The sequence below is a fragment of the Penicillium robsamsonii genome (genome assembly GCF_028829455.1).
Source record: "Penicillium robsamsonii strain IBT 29466 chromosome Unknown utg000001l_segment0_segment0, whole genome shotgun sequence".
NCBI lineage: Eukaryota > Fungi > Ascomycota > Eurotiomycetes > Eurotiales > Aspergillaceae > Penicillium > Penicillium robsamsonii.
The window spans coordinates 56,755-77,253 of record NW_026643219.1 but is presented as its reverse complement, the minus strand read 5'-3'; the positions used below and the strand labels follow the sequence as shown (position 1 = coordinate 77,253).

Genomic DNA, 20,499 nt, shown 5'->3' with positions numbered 1-20,499 from the left:
TTTGTAATTTCTACGAAAAATGCTTACTTCTCCTATCAGAGAGCAGCATTCACTCCCAGGTAAAACTGGTTTACACTGAGCCCACTGCCATGATGTACTCTGCGAAGACCTCAAATTCTCGCAATCGTGGACTTAGAAATTTGTCGACCCAGTCCCGTCCCCATTCGTGCTCGTACCGATAAGTGTACAGTGCTTTACAGTACTCCCAGTAGTCTGGACACTATCCCGCTTATGCCCAGTCCACGATAGTAATGATTCGAGCTGGTTTACTAGAAGAGATGATGATATTCTCTCGGTGGAGGTCGCCATGGGTAAATTTAATGACTCCACCGTCCGTTGATAAAGAGCTATAGGGGTCGTATATTTCTTCAAAGTAGGAAGCCATATGGTCCCACGGGACTACCTACTCCCACGGGAGTAAATGTGGGAGTTGGCAAGGTCTACTCGCTACATAAAAATCTCGGGGACTGGAGTTTCGTCACTAAAGGTCTGTTTAATCATCTAGAGGCACTGCGCTTCTGCGATCGTGGCATAAGGGCTAAAATTAATTAAAGATCATAGGCTGCGGCTATGGGTTCGTGTGGGTGGCTTTCAACAGAGCCCTTACGCTAGTGTCGGAAGGCTTTTACTGGGCTCTTTAAAGGAAGAGTTAAGAAAGTTTATCTCTCGCATCGACTCATCGAAGAGATTTTCTGTAATTAAAGAGAATTTTGTCACTATGGCTTAGTTGGCTTTGTCAACCTACAAATATGGCATAGTTTTTGTTAATGGTCTAGTGGTAAAATACGCTGTATTTTGTCCAACACCGATCTGAGGAAATTCGTAGAAACTATGTTTTTGCTAATTGTAAATTATCCAATCTTCCAATTTCACCACCCAAGCAGGAAAGCAATGGACAGCAACATTTCACTTCGCTGCCTCCTCTCCCTCAACTTCTCCAAAAAGATAATCCGTATACCCCACACCCTCAGTCCCAGCCTCAACGGTACTCGCATAAACGGTCTCCATGTTCCACTTGGTCAGTCTCTTCCCTAGCCTAAGCTTCTCCACCAGATCCGGGTTACTGATAAACCACCTCCCAAACGTGATCCCATCTACCTCATTCCTTTCCACCTCCTCAAAGCAATTCTCGCCATTATAATTCCCGTTGGTCAATACTGGTGTTGTCTTCAGCACCTCCAAGAAGTGCCTGAGATGGAGATCCTCGACCGTAGCAGTCACTTTCCCCTCCCTGATAGCTGCGTACATGTTTTCGGTCTTAGTTTTCTCTTCGAGTAGAAGATCGGCCCGCGGCTGAGTGAGGCATACGTATGCGACTCCTCGCTTCTCAACTTCGCTCAGCGCATACCGGAAGTTCGCGATGGGATCCGTGTCTAATGGCAACCAAACCGTTCCCCATGGGCTCATTCGGATTGACACCCTGGATGCCCCGACAGCGGCGATCACCGCATCGAGGATTTCGAGTGTGAGTCGAGCTCGGTTCTCCTTGTTGCCGCCGTATTCATCGGTACGGAGGTTGGTGTTAGTATTGAGGAACTGGTCGAGCAGATACCCATTGCCAGACGACTGCGTCCATCAGCTTCCATTATTATTTTTCAAAGGGAGACCGTTACCTACAATCTCAACACAATCAAACCCGGCCTCGATCGCGCATTTAGCAGCATGCACATGGTCATCAATCGTGTCTCTGATATCCTGTAATGTCATCGGCTTGGCTGTCTCATGAGGATATTTGACGCCTCCGCGCGTGTTCCTGTTAACATAGCCAATATTAGTTGCGGAAGAGCTCAGGGGCTGGCGGTCGCCCAGCGAGACTGAGACTGCAAATCGTCCAACCTGATGCAATCTTAAGTCAGTACCTGCAGCTTGAGATTATCACTGAGGTGAACTCACATGCCACAATTGACACGCCATGAAAGCACCCCTGGCGTGCACGGCATCCGTCACCTTCTTCCACTACAGCATAATTAGCACTGATCTCCGTAAACATCGAAAAGCTGAAGCACGATCCCGGGAGTTTTATCAACAGACATGACTCATGATAAACCCCATCCGAGAAATCTAGGGAATAGCTGGGGATCTGCACATACAGCCCTCACATGCTCAGGCGCAAACATGCCTGGTACGCCGTAGAAACCTCCACCCTGCGCCAATGTCAGCCTTCATGCTCTATTCCAAAACGATGTTCCCTAAGTGGATTACACGTTCGGGGCATGGGAACGACAAACCATAAAACTCGGGTGCATGCCTTCAGTGATAAGCAGTCCTCCCTGCGTCGCCCTCTGAGTATAATACTCCGTGACCATCGGAGTCGGCAAACTACCAGGACAGCGCAGGCGCGTCATCGGCGACATGATGACTCGATGTTCGAGATTCATTTTTCCGAGACGGAGTGGCGTGAATAGCTTGCTGCTCTCGCGGGGTGGCGAAGTAGAACCCATCGTGCTGGATGAAGTGTGCTGTACGATTTGTTGCAGGCGGGTTGGGTTACTACTGGGTAATAAGTCTCAAGACTTGTGAAAGGTGGTGAAGATAATGCAACGTCCGTCCTATTCTGTGATTTTATAGCCCGGTATTCCAGGGGTTCTCAACCGTTCCAAAACTCTGAGTCGCAGCCGTATCTCTTCTCCCCCCCCCCAACTCCCCAGTGGTCCCAACAAACCACGATTAGTGATCCCGCAGTTATGAAGAATTGTTGATCTCGGAGTAACGAAGAACCATGTGCCGTCTAGGCGCCAATGCATTTTAGCGGTTTTTTTTTTGGTATATCATCCAATTATGGACTTATTAATGGTTCCACATTCAACCTTTGGTACTGATTTTCTTCATGTTCACTCGCGTCATCTTTATTCCTATTGCATGCCGGATTGCACGGATCGAGGCCGCCTCACCGAGCCGTCCGTCCAACCACTACTAGAAGGGACACGCGTTTTCGCATCTCATACACTAGTATCGTACACTACCACAGTACTGTACTTCGTATTTTTTGCAGGCAAGGAAAACGATACTCAGCATTTAGGAACCCGATTAGACAACTTGCCCTGTTATAGAAGAACTCTCTAGAGGTCGTGACCACAACTACTCCCCGGATCATAGTTTTACTTGATTTAGTACTTAAGGGCTGTGTATCTCTACGTCGGCAACAGCGGAGATTGGGACAGATTCCGCAGGAGCATGGGTAGACACCAGCTGATGTGTGTACTGTATTATAACCCCGGGAATGGTTGACCACTCCGCATTTTTTTGTCGTAACACACTGTTGGGACAACGATTTCACTTTTTTGTCCTGGCGCCCAGAGTACAGTGACGGTCGATAGGCTTGAACACCCGCCCGAACTTACCGCCAGCGCTAACACACCAATGGGCTAGTGCACGCCATATTAGCCTATAGATTCAGAATTCATAAAAGGGTTGAGCCGGCAGAATATTATATCATGATAGTGGTGTGGGGCCAAGGGGTGTCAAAACTTATGGACAGTCACTGTAAAGTGTCTGATAGATAGTAGGAACCTGTTCCGCCATTACACGCAAATAGTCTATGCATTCTCAACCAACCGCAGCCGCCTATACCCTTTGTCTTGCATCGGTTCTGTCAATTATTACAGACATGCTAGGCACCGATGGACGAGAGCAAGCTGCCACTTCTGGCCTTCTCCTTGCTGTACTGAAGAATACCACATAGACCGCCGCAGTCGGTCCGGTGCTGAATAGTAATCACACCGACAGACGGGTATCGGCGTAACCTTTACACCGTCCCCGTCATGAGAGAATCTCCCATTCTCACGGAACGTAGGTAGAGAGTGCAGTTAACTAGTAATTTATAAGTAACCTATTTAGTTAATGTTTACCCCACCAGCAAAACAAAGAAGTTGAAAGCCAATCTCATATCTACTCAGGTTCAAATCTCATTCAAATCCCATCCAACATCAAGGAAGATGGAGAAGATCATTACTATTGTGGGGTTGACGGGTAGTCAGGTACGCACAGACTTGTACTAAGGCCTTGCCAGCACTGGGGAAACTAAGCAATAAAAGGGTGCTTCCGTTGCCGATATCTATATCAAGGAGCAAGGCTGGCATGTCCGCGGCCTCACCCGTGATCCAAGCAAGCCATCAAGCCAAAGTTGGGCTGACAAGGGGGTTGAACTTGTAAAGGCCGACCTGAATGACGTCGCCACGTTGAGAACAGCGTTCGCCGGGTCTAACGTTATCTTTGGCGTCACCGACTTCTGGGGAGTCGTGTGGGATCCCAAAGCACAGACGCTGGCAGAGTCAACTGGCCAACCCATAAACGAACTCGCATACACGGCTGAGGTGCAACAAGCCCGCAACATCATTGACGCTGCAAATTCCACGATTGGCACCTTGAACAGACTCGTGTTTTCAACTCTCTCGCACACCAAGAAGTGGAGCCAGGGAAAGTATACCCAAAACCTACACTTCGACGCGAAGTGGACGGGTGTCGACTATCTGAAGGCCACCTATCCAGCACTGGACAAGAAGACTTCGTACCTACAGGTTGGACTGTATGTGACCAACTGGAAGAAGGGCCTACATATGGCCCGGCCCACTAAGGTAAATCGAAAGCTCCGTGGAATTACTTGAGCACTTTACGTCTACTTCAACGAAGCAAAATGCTGACACACAGGCAGCAAGCTGACGGCACATTTGTGCTGAGTCTTCCCATAGACGGTGATGCCCTGGTTCCCATGGTGGAGGCGCGTCAGGACACGGGTAAGTATGCCGTCCTGTGTATTTGAAGGGAACTTGAGTGGCTAAGATTAAACTCTGGAGGCAAATTTGTCAAGGCGCTTGTTCAGGTCAAACCGGGCAAAAATCTGCTCGGCTATGGAAGCTTCATAAGCTGGAACGAATTTGCGGCTCTGTGGGGGAAAATACATAGCGTAGAGTGTCGTTTCGTAAGAGTCCACCGCGAAGTTCTTGAAAAGGCCATCCCTGGATGCGTTGGCGAGGAACTTGCTGATATGTTTGAGTACATCGGGGAATTTGGGTACGATGGTCATGATCCAAGCGTTGTTCATCCTCAAAGTGTGAGTGCTTCCCTGTCTCAATCTGGAACCCTTTCTCACAAGCATGACAGGTTGGCGTGGATATCCCGGTCTATTCCGTGGAGGAGTACATCAAGGGGGAAAACTGGCCTTAAGTTCAGTAAGCTCTATGCTTAGTGAATGCAGCATAGCATAAGTATGGTAGCAATTGTGTTAAATTTTAAACGAAGACAGTGATAGATGTGATGGCCCAGTCCAGTCCAGCGTGTTGGGTAGCTCGGTACGAAGATATTCAACATGAGTGAGGAGAAAAAAAAAGAGGAGCAGGGTGAATGCACTTATCCCTTCGCTGAACACATGACCAAGTATTGTAGTAGCTGACACAGAAGTGTTGCAGCAATGGTGATCTGACAGTTAAGGGGAACCCCTGGAGGGTCTAGTGAACCCAAAGGCTAAGAGAGTAGATTCCCTGAAACGCACGAGGAACAAAGTAGAACTCAGGAAGTTTCAGGTGCTGGCAGTCCACTAGTAGCTGAGGAAAATTTATATCTATCGAGAATGGCATGGTCCATGTCTTCTGTCAGGCACAGCTCATGAACCCGGAACTGCATGACTATCTGTTACACCTGGGCACTGTTACCATTACCATTATGTGTCAAAGTCCAAGGTCGAATACATGGATTTACAAGGTATTATACCATGATCATGTGATTTCGAGTACCAGGCATACCAGTGCATATTACAGTTAGTCATCTATGTCCGCTCAGATTGTTAAAAAGGGTTTTGTCATTTTTAGCTAGAGTTAGTTAACAGAGTCTTCAATATCTGCCATTTTTTTACCATACATTGTCGTACCGCCAGATTTCCGTCAATATCTACAAGAAAGAAAAAATGGATCAATTAACGCTAGTCATATATACTTTGTACATCATATCATGTCTCTAGACTTCCTAGTTGTCAGAACACCTTAACTAGTTAAAGTTATACCCTCACTAACTATAGTTCTTGACTCTAGTCAGTCCCTACGATATCTACCTGACGGGTTACTCTATTTTTGTTTCAATTGGGCTTGTAACTCAGTGGTACGAGTGCTCGCTTTGCATGCGAGAAGTCCGGTGTTCGATCCACCGCTAGTCCAACTGTTTTTGCTTGCTTCGCCTTGTGATATCTGGAGTATAAAGGGATGTAATTTTGTTTGGGATGGCTAACCTCGTTCTTTTGGGTCACCTGCATAGTTTCTGCATAGTGAAACTGATTTACAATGGACTAAATGAAACAGAGTGAGGTCTTCATCAAAACCGATGTTTGGTAATGTCGGGGTGCGGATATATATCCCATGCACAATATATGAATTACATGCAAATTTGTGATCGAAAAAGCTTCAATATAATCAATTTTGTATCCGTGGGAAATTAAGGAAATTTGGTAAAGAGAAAATCCTTATCACTATGCTGGATTCAATGAAGTGCACCAGTACACGAACCAGTATGTCTCTACTGGGTATTTGTTTGTACTGGTAGGGGGCTGGTGGAAATATAAGTTACGAATTTGAGTCTTTTTGTCACTTTTATATGGACATGCCTAATTTCAAAATTTATTAAGATGGACTTATTCTTGAGTGGGGCGCGCCAGCGAAGAAAACCTTGGGAAGATGTTGAGCGCTTCCAAGGTTGGCGATAAAGGTTATCTTCAAGCTTATCATGTAGCCTAATCTTCCGATCTACTTATCTGATCACATGATCTACATCTAAAACCCCTTTCCATACATGGTTTAACACATAGCTCTCAATACAGCTCCTCATTTTCATGATCTCATCTGATACATATATACATACCCAGTAAAATATTCAAAAACAGGAAATAGAACGTTAAATAGCAGAGACATGAGGGCCTATTGAAAAAAAAGTATTGGCAGCCCTCGTCAGAACTTATTGGCCAAATATTTTTGTATATCATATACATATGTCATATTAGTATTTTTTATCTCCCTCTTAGTAAGAGGGGCGAGGAAATGGATGCTACGTGGTTTGTATGGGCATGCCATATAAAAGGTACCTGGGTTGAGTGGGGTGCACTAACATACAACATAGGGAAGGTGTATGGGGTGCTTGGCACGACTACGGCCCCAAAAGAGAAGCTAAATTATCTCTTTGAGAACATCAATTGCCCAGATTAATTGTCGTATAATTTAGGTGAACCGGATTGTTAGATAAGCAGGCAGACTGCCCACCCCGCCAAGTGTGGCTGGGTTAGAGGTGGCTGTGCTGGTATAGTGTGGCGTAGCACAGCCTCCTTTTGTGGACGGGTCATCAATTATCTAAGCGCTCGGGCATGATCTCACAAGAAACCCCTCCTTGGCTGAGCCCTGTAAATAGATCCATCCCTTTCTGTTTCAACAATTCTGATTCTCTCTTATCCTTCGTTCCCGAGCCTCTTACTACCAGCTTCGTACCAGCCATTGTTACACCCGCGCACGACGTCATAACCGTGTTATCAGCATCTTAAATTGCGGGCAGTCCCCCACTTGTGACAACAACCAACATGGCGAGCGCAGCACACGATCCCCGACTGCTATACAGCGTCAATAATATCCGTGCTTTCCATATCCAAGATGGCGAGGAGCAAGAACTCACGCCGTCCGGCCCTCAAACCCTTTCGTTGCTAATGGTCCCCACCAATACCGCCCCTGCTGGCCCGGGGACAGATTGGCCTGAAGATTCACCGGAAGAGGATTTCTATCTTCACCTATATCTCCCACCCGAGCTCGATATCGCGATCCCGGCGACCACACAGATCTTTCACCAACCTCCCGACAGTTATCTGATTCCCCGCTGGGACATGGGTCCCGATGCTGGTGCTTTCATTCGCATCCAGTTCCCTAGTATTGGCGCGGGCCCCAGTAACGTGTCCCAGGATGATATTGATACATTTGAATCTATCCTTGCGCAGTGCACTGCATTCCTCGAGCGCACTCCGCACCCCAAATCCCAGGACTATACTGCTTATAACCCGGCGGACTACGCACCCGGCGAGGGTTATGTTGGAACCCCAGATACAAAGAAAGCAGATACACAGGGAAGAATTGTACTCGTGGATGAAGAAAACGGCAGTGTGGTTGGTGAGCTAGGCGATGGCTACAATGTAGTTGAGGATGCTGACGTGAAGCCTGGCTCTAAGAGTAAGTGCATTGAATTATGGTCACCTTCAATCAGCAACTGACTAATATATCGCAACAGGACCGGTTGGAATTGAACTTCCTGCAGAAGGCGAAGGCAACCAAGTCAGTGTTAGCAATGTCTCCGAAGAATACCTGGCAATGGCCCGGCACCCGGCGTATAAAAACTCGACACTGGTTCAGAGTTCAGCTACAGCATCTCGACTAATCGTGACTGGCTCCACATATCTAGCAAGTGCTATCGCGAGCGGTGCAGAGAACTTCCAAAAGAAGACGCAGCCGAATGTCAAGCCGCTGAAATTCTCAGACGCTACTCACGCACGCATCCGCAAGGTCGGCACTCTCTCTAACGGAGCAGCGGATCTTTCTGCCCGTACAGTCGGACAAGTCGGAAAGGTTGCACAGAACCTAGGTGCAACATTGGCGCGCAAACACGAATCGGGCCGGAAAGGTTTCGACAAGCGCAACCCACCACCAGAATACAAGCCCGGCGTGCTGAACAAATCGATGATCGCATTCTCAACCTTGGCCGACGGCATTGAGCAGGGAGCCCGGAACATGCTCTTTTCCGGAGCCAGCGCCGCGAGCTCCATGATTGACCACCGTTACGGCAATGAGGCAGGCTCCGTTGCCACCAACCTGACTGGCGGCATCAAGAACGTTGGATTGGTTTACATCGATGCCACCGGTGTCAGTCGCCGCGCTCTCCTGAAATCTGTTGCCAAGGGTATGGTTGTTGGAAAGATGCGCGACGGTCAACAGGTTGTCGTCGGTGGTGGTGACGGTGGCCATGTATCAGCTGAAGCTGCGCAGGCTGCTTCGGGTCCTTCTGGCTTGAGCGCCAGGGACCCTGTTGTGCGGCGTGCATCGCCTAACCCCACACCGCCTCCTGCATATGGTGCATCAGGAACCATGTCCCTCGACGGGACGTCCAAGTCAGGGGGTAAGCGGTAAAAAGTTGGGGGCTGGCGCCCATGGCTACGGTGCTTTCGGGGAACGAGATCTCGTATACGGGGAGATGTTTGGATTATTTCATTTTTGATGACTTCTGATACGGCGGCATTGTTTTTCATTTTTCCAAGCTTTTTAAGGCTTGTCGTTTTACCCTTTTCGATATGTAGTTAGTGAGCTCGCATATCCATAAAGTTCCGACCGCATGTTATGCAGGAGTCGCCACCTTTTGCGACTCTTTTGGGTTCTGGCTAGGTGGCCATAATAGGGAGAGTACAGTAGACCGTCTTTTCTGGTGGCAATTTGTTTTTGATTTGAGGTGGGTGGAAGCATAAACAACGACGATGATAGTCATTGGATAAGGTTGCTCACATTTTACCGCTGGACGATCTATTAGGTGATAGCATATAACGTCGAGGCGAAAACTGCCAACGCATCGCTTTGACAGTTGTTCACGGCCCATCTTGCCCAATCAGGGTGAAATGATAGTGATCCGGTCAAAGGAAAAAACTCCTACAATATAAACAAGAATGGTTGGCTTATGCCTGCCTTAGTACAGTCTTTTCAGATACGTTTAAAGTAAGGCTCGGACTGTTCAGGAACATTACTCGCACATTTATATTCCACCCTTCGAAGTAAAAAAATGAAATCGAACAAGATTTACTTAGGTTGGAATCCAACCATGGTTTTAATGGTTTTAATTATTCCTTACCATGGTTGGGGTTGTGGTCCCAGGGTTCGTGCGGGTAAATCTTTTTTTGGTTCTAGCCCCTATAAGGAAAGGAAGATGTTCAATTTTCAACTCATGTACGGAGTACGGAGTACGGAGTATACCTTTGGAATACAAAGAGTTAAAGCCCGAGTTGGCGCTAATGGTGAAGCTAGGGAGCTGGAGCTACTGCATGCCATTGTGACCTTTGAACATTTGGATCTCAAAAATCCAATTTCAAATTTCAAATCAATTGATCTAATATAAATAGCGTACATTGTGCTAATTAGAAAAAAAGAGATCTGAGCTTCTGTTCTGGGAGAGGTTAATAATGACGATCGTCCCAAGGTGTCCACTTTAGCATTCGAAACACCCCCTATTTTACTTTTTTTTCGCTCTTGAAACCTGGCACTCTTTAGTTGTAGGCGCCTGTTGTTATTTTTGTCAAATCCATCTTAGCATCGGGACTCGAGCCCTTTTTAGTACTGCAAGGGATTCGCGATATATGGTCAATTAATATCGAATCCACTCTCAATATGGACGCGCACCTACTTTGTCCTTGTCGTCACCATGTATCATACCAAAGATGAGTCGTTCATATACATAATGTATATTAGAGGATTCTAAGTAGAAATAAGATACTATCATACTCCAAGCGCTCTGTAGGGTAATCAACTTATATGTAATCAAATAGCATTTCCATGTATCCAAGCGGTCCCAAAGACCCGCCCCCAGACTAAGACTCGTATCTCACCTCCTCTTTTCCTTCTTCACCTTCTCATCCTCTACGCCTTTTTCTTTTTTCTCTTTTAGTTTCTTTGATTCTGTTCTTTGGGGGATATCTTCTTCCCCCTTTTTTGCCATCCGACCGGTGCTTCCCGTTTTCTCTCCCCTCGCGCCCCCTGTCCGCCCCTCCTATCTTCGACCATGTTCAACTGTTGTCGCAATTGAATCAGAGTTCTGTTGATCAGGTTCGCAATTGCGTCTGAGACATTTGCTACCGCGTTTGCTGGATTTCTTGGACAACGTTGTGACCTCAAACCCCCAAGTCGTGGGTCTGGACAAGAGGGGGACTCTGGAGTACTGCAGCGCAGGTATTTTGAGCTTTCCTTTCGTTTTTCGAGAAACTTGTTGTTTTTCGACGCGTCTTTACACTTGAACAAGGTTGCGACCTGGTGTCCTCGGTGATATTTAACCTCCATCCAACGGTTTTGTGCGCGATTGGTCGTAAGCTAGTTTCCCCCCCATTCCTCCGATCGATCGCTGTCAGTTGCCCAACCCCCCATTCCTGGGTAAAAGGCACATTTTTGGCGATTATCGATAAGAATCTGGGGACAAATTGAAGCTAACGAATATCTCAATCCCCATAGATTGCGCCTTGAATCGTCATCTGGCGAGTGCGACCGGTCGCCCCCCGACTTTTTGCCAAACAACTACCCTCCCCCGGAGGACATTGTGCTCCCTCGCGCCAATTGTACCAATTGCAATTGATACCAACACCTTGTCAGTGTCAGCAGAAGCTGCCTCGGACAGTCACACAGCAAGTCTCTTAAGGCTTGGCGCATTTACTAGAGGTATGCCATCGGCCGTGCAAATTGCCTCCCAGCGCGAACCCATTATTCCGCTAAATTATTGCATTCGCTGAATAGCTTGCTAATGTCCTTTAGCCGTTTCTGAGGCCGGTCCCGAACAGCTTTTTTTCGGCTATGAGCACTTCTCATCAGCAGGCCGTGCCACTCCCCGCTCATGCCCCAGCAGTATCGACCAGCACATCATCTCCCGCCCAGAAGAATGCACGCACAGCCTATCCCGACATGTTAGGTACACCACCGGTTCCTCCCCCGAGGACTTCTTCCACCCACCACAGTCGCCGCAGTCCAAATGGAACCTCTACCGAGAAGACGAATAGCTCCCGACAAGGCAAGGGCAGGTCCGATCGAAAAGAAAGCCGTGATCGCACCCGCGAGGACCGAAATGGCAGGCCACGGAGGCACCAGCCCGAGGAGACACCCCGCGAAGTACAATCAAGGGCAGCTCCAGTCGCAAACCCCACCGAGTCGGAAATGGACAGTACCCTTGGCCTGGGAAACTTTGTAAAAGAACCCAACGCGGAGGTCAACTCTGTGCCTATCAGCGACCATGTTACGGACCAAGAGCGAGAACAGGTGCGACAGGCCGGCACAGAAAATGCCTCTTCCTCTGGATTCGGTGGAGCTGGCGTCGACGGTGCGGAAGAGGCTCGTGGGCCTCGAAGTCGCCACGATTACAATAATGGAAACGTGATCAAGCGCAAGGAAACTACGTTTGGCTCGTACATTCTCGGGCAGACCCTCGGCGAGGGCGAGTTTGGAAAGGTTAAGCTGGGGTGGAAGCGCGATGGTAGTATCCAGGTGGCAATCAAGCTCATCCGGAGAGACACATTGGGGACCAACCCTAGCCGACTGCCGAAAATCTACCGTGAAATCGCCATTCTACGTGAGCTGGCGCACCCCAACATTGTGCGCCTTCACGAAATGGTGGAAACTGACCGTCACATTGGAATCATCATGGAATACGCGTCGGGAGGTGAACTATTTGATTATATCTTAAATAATCGATATCTCAAGGATAACTCGGCACGCCGACTGTTTGCTCAGCTGGTTTCCGGGGTTGGTTATCTGCACAAGAAGGGTATTGTGCACCGTGATCTCAAGCTGGAGAACTTGCTACTCGACCGGAATCGCAACATCATCATAACCGACTTCGGATTCGCCAACACCTTCGACCCGGTGGATCCCCTAGACGAGGAAACCGAGTACAACTTGACCAACAAAGAATATGTGAAGCGGAAGCGGCTAGACAGAATTGGTCCAAATGGGATGAGGCGAGGCGATCTTATGCAGACCAGCTGTGGCAGTCCATGCTATGCAGCCCCCGAGCTTGTCGTGAGCGATTCTTTGTACACAGGCCGGAAGGTGGATGTGTGGAGCTGTGGTGTGATTTTGGTGTGTTTCCCCTACAGCCATGAGAATCCGACTTGGAACTAACTTGTGTGTGAAATTTAGTATGCCATGTTGGCGGGATACCTACCGTTCGATGATGACCCAGCGAACCCAGATGGCGACAATATCAATCTTCTTTACAAATATATTGTCACCACTCCTCTCACATTCCCAGAATATGTCACGCCACATGCACGCGATCTATTGAGACGGATACTTGTTCCCGATCCCAGGAAACGTGCAGACCTGTTCGAGGTTGCCCGTCACAGCTGGCTCAGCGAGTTCTCGAACATCGTGTCTCACATCACAAGCAGCACGACAAACGTTGTGGATATTACAAACACAACCATCCCCTCTGGTAAGGACTCGCTTTCTGTAAGCGGTCAAGATTCAAGTTACTCACATAGATCTACAGAAACCCAAAAGGAAGCACCCCCTCTCGTCCGCAGTGCCTCAGTGCGCGAGCCCCCAAAGCCACACCAGAACAGTGCTCCTGCTGTTGGTGGTTTGAACCACCATGCCGGAGACGTTTCTCAAGACCCGCCGTCCGAAAAGTCTAGGACTCCTCGCGATGCCAAGCGGAGGACCGTACAAGTCGAATATGTTGCTCCTCAATCACAAACGACCCGAGGAGAACCTCCGTTCGAACCGTCTGCATCACGCGGCCGAGCGCCGGCCCCATCCGAGGCCCAGATTGCGGCCCCAGCGCAGCACCCGACAGACCCTACACACCAGCCTGCAGATGCACCGGCACTCAACCTCAACAAGCCACTTCCAGGTCACTTCCCGCGCTCGACCTCGGACAACGCAGCACTTACTGGGTCGCAAGCGATTGCGATGTCTCAAGGGCCTCGGCCAGCCACTGGTGGATCTATGAACTCCTTTGGAAACACGGGTCGTTTGCCTTCCCGCGGCTCCTATGGACAGCCGGTGGCTCCTACTGTTACCGCAACTAACACAGAAGGCCGCCTAGCACAGCCTAAGAGCAGGCAGTTTGCTCTTGCACAGGACCCTGCGCAGGTGTCGAGCACATCCATCGGCCGTCCAAGCACCCAGAACCAGCAGTTGCCTGCAACCTTCAACACGACTCCTCGACAAGAACCGCCAAAGGGCCACAAGAGATCCAATACTGTTTCCAGCCTAGGCGAGAAACTTTTCGGTCGTTCTGGTTCCATCTTGGGTGGTCGTACTCAATCCAACACCACTCGTACAAAGCAGGATAAGCGTTACCCACCTGTCAGCATGAAGGAGCCTCTACCGAGAGAAAACTCTAGAATGTCCGTGGACTCCCGCCGCTCCATGCAGTACCCCCATAACCGCAAGGCAAGCGAGTCTGGTACCGAAACCCGTCCTCGTCGATTTTCATTACTCCCGCAATCCTTCTCATTCCGAGGTTTCTCTAATACTCGGGCCCAGACCCCCGAAGAAACCTCGCAGGTCCCTCGTCCTGTCGACCCTGCTGCCCCGCAACGCCCTGCTACGGGTCCTGCGGGTCCGACGCAGGGTCGTTCCCGTGCGACAAGCTATGGCACTCAAGATGCCATGGGAATAGTCGACGAGGGCCCCGGCGAGGATGTTCATACCCAACCCGAGCCGCTTAGCTACGAGGCCCAGATTGATCGACAGTTTGCAGATCTAGGGTCTCAATTTGATCACCAGAGTGATTCCTTTGGAATCCCCTCAGCTGAGCAAGTTTACCAAAACTCTGCAGACCACTCTGGTCACCAAAATCACTCATCTAAGCCAAACTACTACGATGATTACAACGGCCCATATGACAGCGTGCCTAGGCAGTCGATGCAGGTTGGTCGATCAGGGCGTGGGCCGGGTGTTTTGCAGAAAAACCACCGCAAATTTGCTGATGCCTACGAATATGAGCGCGATGGGTCTCACCATTCCGGCAGCTCTGGGGCCGCACGTAAAGTCATGGACTTTTTCCGAAGACGTGCCAAGTCCCGCGCCGGTGATGACCGTTGATTTGCAATTCGACCAATACATAAAAAAGCAATATTCCATCTCAGACCAATAAGATGGATTGATCAAGCACTCGTGCAGTTTAAGCTTTGATCTTAGAAGCAGATTCCAACCCTATCATTCTGATGCTTCTTTTGAGTTGCTTGAAAGAGCAGCGAGGTTGTTTGGATACCCCGTGATACCCTGCTTTGTCCCCTTCTTATGCATGGATTCCTCTTCATCCGTCGGGTGTTTGATTAATTATCTAGCATTTTTTTTATTTCCTTTGTCAGACTACATTTTCCTTGCTTCCTAATGTTTTGCTTTTTCCCCGCTGTTTTCCCGCCGTTTTTACCCCCCATATGTGATTTGCATTCCCTTCTCCTGTTACTATTATCTCTGGCTGTAAAGTGAGACCTCATCCGTGTTCTTCAGAGCATTTTATTATCCTTTTGAACCTATTTTTCGCTTCTCATTGTCCCCTCTTAGCTTTTGTTTGTTCCTCTATGGCAGGCTTTGTCAACGATAATTCAATTGTGACACTATTTACATTCTTCTGTGCATCCTTTTCTTCCTCACCTATGTCTATGTATCTTAATGCGTGGCTTTTTTCTTTAAGGTGGGGTCTTTCTGGCTAGTTGTTCAGGTCTCGTTCCCGTTCTGTTGCGAGTTCTCGGTCTATTTTCCAGGACCAGTAGGGTGGTCAGTACATTGATTTTACTTGGCTCGAAGCAACAATATTATCTCGTTGCCAGGCAAAGGACTGTATATCTACATTGTAGCTGCTCTATAATTAACACATAATGTAACGAGATCAACATGGCAATATCGAATATAACTTTGCTCTTATTGCACGGTAGGCTGCTGTACTTTCAAATGCTCAATATTTACCAGGTCAGCCTCCCTATTCAAACTTTCAATCTCAGCTGTGGCGAAAGGAATGCCCTCTGCCAGTCGTTTCTCCTCGGTAATCATCTCGATCTCTCCAGGGAAGTAGATTCGATCCACACCAGCCATCTTCTCCGAATCAATAACCCGCCGATACAGATAATCCATCCTCTCCTTGAACTCCTCGACAGTCATAAACAAATCAGGCTTAATAGCCACCAAAAAATGGCCCACATCAGCTGGCTTTGACGGATCATATGGGTTGGTAACATGTCCAGCAAAAGCAGACCCAGAAAGCACACCGGAGAAAACATCCATCATAACAGACAGGGCAGACCCTTTCGGCCCGCCCATAGGCAGCATAACACCCTCCAAGGCCTCAGCCGGATCATCTGTCCGTGCCCCATCCTTATCAAGTGCCCAATCCGTCGGAATCTTCTCCCCGCGCCGAAGCGCCTTATAAATCTTTCCGCGGGCCGCAATGGAAGGCGCCATATCCAAGATAAACGGCCTTCCCTCCCCAGCCGGCGCTCCACACGCAATCGGCGACACACCCATTAGCTTCTCTTTCCCGCCCCAGACTGGCAGCGCGGGCGAGCTATTTGTAAACACAAGGGACATCATATCAGCCTCCAGCGCTTGCTGCACTAGCCACGCGGACATGCCGAAGTGATTCGAGTGCTTGACGGAGACCATCCCGATGCCGAAGGTCTGGGCCATCGAGATGGCGAGACTCATTCCCTCATGTGCAGCTACGAAGCCAAACCCGTTGTGCGCGTCGACTTGCGCGACGGCTGGCGTGACTTGGCGGATTGTTGGGACTGCACTTGGGTCAAGTGCGTTTTGTCGGATCCGCTCCATATATGAGGGGATCCGGTTGCTGCCGTGTGTATCTACACCGCGGAGATCGGCGGATACGAGACATTTGGAGACTATTTCAGCGTGTGCTGGTGATGTGTTGTTTGCGATGAGGATTTGCTTGACGAAGTTTTGGAGGTCTGTGGGGTTGATGTTATGCAGTCCTTGTGACTGGTTGGGTTGGTCTGGCATTTTGGAGTTGGGTGTAGTTTTTATTTTTGATATTTTACAAGCAGTTTTAGGGTTGTGTTGACTGAGGTGCTTTTATATGCGGGACGGATGCGTTGCGAACGGGGTGGGGCCGCACATATGGACTGAGTATAGTTCCATTTCAGACTCCGATCGATTTGTTCTCTAATGAATATATGCGATTAGGACAGGATAAAGTATCATAGTTGGCCCTATGTGTGGATGCTCCCATTTAACAATCTTGCAAGGATAGAAAGCTGATCTAGTTTCGTACTCGTCCCCTTCGGATTGAGGTTAAAGAGTTAAGATTGGCCTGAGTCGATATTCTGGGAAACCATCTCATCCTCTGTAACGTATTTATGACTAAATATTGCCTTCATACCCAATATCTCCCAAATTGCCACTGGAAGACTCCAGATATCAGCCGGACATAGAACGTGTGGTTCGAATTTGGCTTCTGGAGGCCGTGCTGCAAGTAGTGGCACTTCTGTCTTCGAATTTCTGATGACGGGGAATATGACTCGCCAAAGTCGTTGAGAAGCCCGAAGATCATAGATTGAACTAAAAATTTGACCCGACGAGAATAGTAGGGGGCTGTGGGCTTGGCGGGTCGAGATTGCCAGGCGACTTTATAAATCCTCGAAGAATGTAAAATATTTCTCACCATCATGGCTCCTCTAAAAATCATAGTCACAGGCAAATCATCCATCACCCATGCCCCAGAACGTGGCACCCTCACGTTCTCAGTAAAGGGAAACGGCTCCGAACAAGAAAAAGTCGCCAAAGAAGTGGCAACATCATCCACCAACCTACAAAATTGGATCACATCAACCTTTAATGCGAATGATCCCGAGTCCCCTCTGACAAACTTTTCATCTACGAGTATCAGAACCTGGACAAAGGCAACGGATAGAGACCCCGTGTCAAACCCACACCATGCCAGCATATCCTTCAAAGCCGTCTTCCGCGACTTCCCCAAGTTGAACTACGCGATCGAAAAATTGTTGGTCTATCCCAAGGTCGAAATCGACGGTCTAGATTGGACTCTCACCGATGAAACTGGGCGACGATTGGCTTCGGATGCGCGCAAATTGGCTCTGCGCGATGCTATCCAACAAGCCGAGGACTATTCGGAAGTGATTGGACGCGATGTTTCCGTAGCGGAAATTGCCGACCATGGGATCAGTCCTTACAGGGCTTGCAACCGTATGGTCGCTGCTAATTACGGTGATCAGCCTGGGGACGACCCCGTGCCGCTGGACCTCACACCTCAGGGTATCGATGTCGAAAGTAATGTCAATGTTACTTTTGAAGCTGAGTGAAATGTGAGATATTTGACTTGATTCCTTCGCCCGTAGCTAGTGGACCATAGACATCCGAACTAAATTGATTGAAGAATCTATTGAGTGATATATCCGAATTATTATATTCCAATCTTCCTTTCTCAGTTAGCATTAAAGACCTCCCACATGAGAGTGTCAAAGTCTGGGGCTCCGCTGAAGTCCATAAAGCCCCCCGGCATGGAATCATGCAGCCAAGTCATAGAGTCAATGTGTGGATCGTAATCATCGATAAAGGAATTCAGCGGCAGGTTTTCAATACCAGAGTCAGTACGAAGTGCAAAAGGCACCTCCATTCCTTCACTGACAGTCTGCAGCCGCTGTGCTCTCGCTCTGCCGCAAGTTGATTGATTTTTGCCCAGTCTGATCGAGCTTGAAGAAGCTTCTAAGTTTCGAATCCTGATAAGTCTCTGAACAGTCGCACCGGATAACTCATGGATGCAATCCCTTGCGCGCTTAGCCTCTGCCCAGTATTCCCCAATGCCGCTTAGTATATTCAGACTGATGCTCGTGTCAGCAACCACCTCATCAATCTGCACTTCGGATGCAACATGGGGCAGTCTCCACAAGCAATGTAGCAATATCAGCGTGCTCAAGAAGACAGAGTGAACAATGAGCCGACTGTATAAGAGGGCTTCCTGTCTGTAAAGCTCTCCAAACCCGCGGAGAAGATCTACGGCATGCTGAAAACATCGCGCAAGCATCTCTTCCGATGGCTCGGGGATACCGGGGCTTGGTTTTAGCACTAGGATCATCATTTCGTGATACTTGGTTTCGCATATTTTCATGATAGCATCACCTTCAGCGCCACGGGGAATGTCTGAAAGCCAAGTCTGAAGGCGTTCGATCATCTCTTTCTGCCACAAATAAATGTCGGGTACCGGTGGGTAAGCATATTGGGGAGGATCTCTGCAGATGCTGTGCATGACATATTTAATCTCAGAATTGATGCGGGCGAGTTTGAACAGATGGATAGAGAATGTCATGTGAGAAGTTGTGCGACTTCCCGAGGTTTCGTCACAAGTTGCCTGGGAAAGATCATCATCAGAGACATCCGAAGGGAGCTGAAGGTACTATTAGCCAAGGTCTATTAGAGAGGCACCCCATATCAAAGCACGTACCCGAAGCTCGCACGCCTCATCTCTCACCCCGATCGGTCGACCCATCATCGTGCCTAATGTACGATCAAAGCTGTATACAACCCAGAAGATGCGAGTCCGCATTTCCTGCTCTAGGAACGAGATGGAGAATGTCGATGATGCGCGAACATCACGCTGAAGACCCAAGTCAATCAGGGAGCCCAAGCATTGGTAGTTCAGGCTCCAGACATTGATATCACACGAGGGATTATGAAGTCCATATACCATTAGCAAAAGCAGACTCTGGAGTCCTTCCAAAGAACCATCGGCACAAGCACGTTCGAAAAAGTGGGTAGCTGCTGTATAATACCCCTCGGCCGGAAGGGGAATTCTGAACCGTCTAGAGAGATCCGAGGCTGCTATTGCGAGCACCATGAAGACGTGAAAGGTATCGGCTGGGCTGGGGGATGCTTCATCGCTATAAATTCTCCCGAGTCTTGTCATGTGCGACGGTTGGTGTAGAAAGGGGTATACGAGATGGACCGAAGAAAAGTACTTTGAAGTAAGCTCCACAGCATCTTCTTTGCGACTTGGGAGCGATGCTGGGCTGTTGAAAAACTCGGATGAAAGCGACATTGGTTTGTCCGCATTGCCATGGTTTCCCGATGGCCCCGTTCGTCGGCCAGCACTTGAAAATATGAGGTTTGCTAGGAAATATCCGCTTGAAGGACCAATGTATCTCGGCTCTCCTGAAGAAAGAGAGACGAGACCAATTTCGTGGGCCGGTCTTGAATGTGTTTGAGACGGTTGCGGGTGCACTGGCCCGGGTTGTACATGAGGTGTTATTGACTGGCGAATGCGGGCGCCCTGTGGAATAGTAGACTCAATTTCGGTGCTTTCTTCCGTAGGTTCGAGTTGTGAGATATCCGATATATGTACTTGCGGGCCATCCTCTAGCTGGACCGTTGGATCTCGTTCCTTCACTAAGGACTCTAACCACTGTACACGCTTTTGTAGATTCGCAATGTACCTTGTCAGCTGTTAGTATCAGAAGCATCAGAGAAGCGGAGGAAGTATCCATGTGACTCGGCGGATAATCATACGTACGTGCGATTAACCTCTTGTTTGCCATCGTTCACACAGGCTACATTGGCCTTTCTACACGAGGCGCAGCGGGGAAGATCTCCATCACAGCGGATTTTCCGTCGCTGACACCTCCGACAGGCGGCGCGGTTCCGAGACCGCCGTGGAGAGTCCATTAAGCTGACAGGGTCCCTGATCAGCGTTGAAGTTGCTTCATTGATCCAAGAAACTCAGAATAAACAAAGTCCCTCAAAATGAACGGTGAAAAGATGTAAAAAGAATACC

At 48.8% G+C, this 20,499-nt stretch overlaps 7 protein-coding genes across 7 annotated transcripts; 4 read left to right on the top strand and 3 right to left on the bottom strand.

The window, feature by feature from the left end:
• Positions 1 to 906: 906 nt before the first annotated feature.
• Positions 907 to 2,441, bottom strand: N7447_000030 (alkene reductase; the record flags this gene model as incomplete). The annotated part of the gene is made up of 5 exons (XM_057224307.1): positions 907 to 1,566; positions 1,618 to 1,836; positions 1,894 to 1,956; positions 2,091 to 2,144; positions 2,229 to 2,441. 5 exons carry the CDS (start codon positions 2,439 to 2,441, stop codon positions 907 to 909), a joined length of 1,209 nt encoding a protein of 402 aa, XP_057088323.1.
• Positions 2,442 to 3,935: 1,494 nt separating this feature from the next.
• N7447_000029 (NmrA/HSCARG family protein) lies at positions 3,936 to 5,163 on the top strand (the record flags this gene model as incomplete). The annotated part of the gene is made up of 5 exons (XM_057224306.1): positions 3,936 to 3,977; positions 4,035 to 4,574; positions 4,652 to 4,733; positions 4,794 to 5,050; positions 5,101 to 5,163. The coding sequence occupies 5 exons, from the start codon at positions 3,936 to 3,938 to the stop codon at positions 5,161 to 5,163; spliced, it is 984 nt and encodes a 327-aa protein (XP_057088322.1).
• A 2,386-nt stretch (positions 5,164 to 7,549) lies between these two features.
• Positions 7,550 to 9,137, top strand: N7447_000028 (senescence-associated domain-containing protein; the record flags this gene model as incomplete). Its single annotated transcript, XM_057224305.1, has 2 exons — positions 7,550 to 8,186; positions 8,245 to 9,137. The coding sequence occupies 2 exons, from the start codon at positions 7,550 to 7,552 to the stop codon at positions 9,135 to 9,137; spliced, it is 1,530 nt and encodes a 509-aa protein (XP_057088321.1).
• A 2,412-nt stretch (positions 9,138 to 11,549) lies between these two features.
• On the top strand, positions 11,550 to 14,801 carry N7447_000027 (putative serine/threonine protein kinase (Kin4); the record flags this gene model as incomplete). Its single annotated transcript, XM_057224304.1, has 3 exons — positions 11,550 to 12,827; positions 12,888 to 13,182; positions 13,240 to 14,801. The coding sequence occupies 3 exons, from the start codon at positions 11,550 to 11,552 to the stop codon at positions 14,799 to 14,801; spliced, it is 3,135 nt and encodes a 1,044-aa protein (XP_057088320.1).
• An 822-nt stretch (positions 14,802 to 15,623) lies between these two features.
• On the bottom strand, positions 15,624 to 16,715 carry N7447_000026 (Ldh family oxidoreductase; the record flags this gene model as incomplete). Its single annotated transcript, XM_057224303.1, has 1 exon — positions 15,624 to 16,715. One exon carries the CDS (start codon positions 16,713 to 16,715, stop codon positions 15,624 to 15,626), a length of 1,092 nt encoding a protein of 363 aa, XP_057088319.1.
• Positions 16,716 to 17,380: 665 nt separating this feature from the next.
• N7447_000025 (SIMPL domain-containing protein) lies at positions 17,381 to 18,034 on the top strand (the record flags this gene model as incomplete). Its single annotated transcript, XM_057224302.1, has 1 exon — positions 17,381 to 18,034. One exon carries the CDS (start codon positions 17,381 to 17,383, stop codon positions 18,032 to 18,034), a length of 654 nt encoding a protein of 217 aa, XP_057088318.1.
• Positions 18,035 to 18,156: 122 nt separating this feature from the next.
• Positions 18,157 to 20,390, bottom strand: N7447_000024 (Zn(II)2Cys6 transcription factor domain-containing protein; the record flags this gene model as incomplete). Its single annotated transcript, XM_057224301.1, has 3 exons — positions 18,157 to 19,116; positions 19,174 to 20,161; positions 20,239 to 20,390. The coding sequence occupies 3 exons, from the start codon at positions 20,388 to 20,390 to the stop codon at positions 18,157 to 18,159; spliced, it is 2,100 nt and encodes a 699-aa protein (XP_057088317.1).
• Between the last annotated feature and the right edge of the window lie 109 nt (positions 20,391 to 20,499).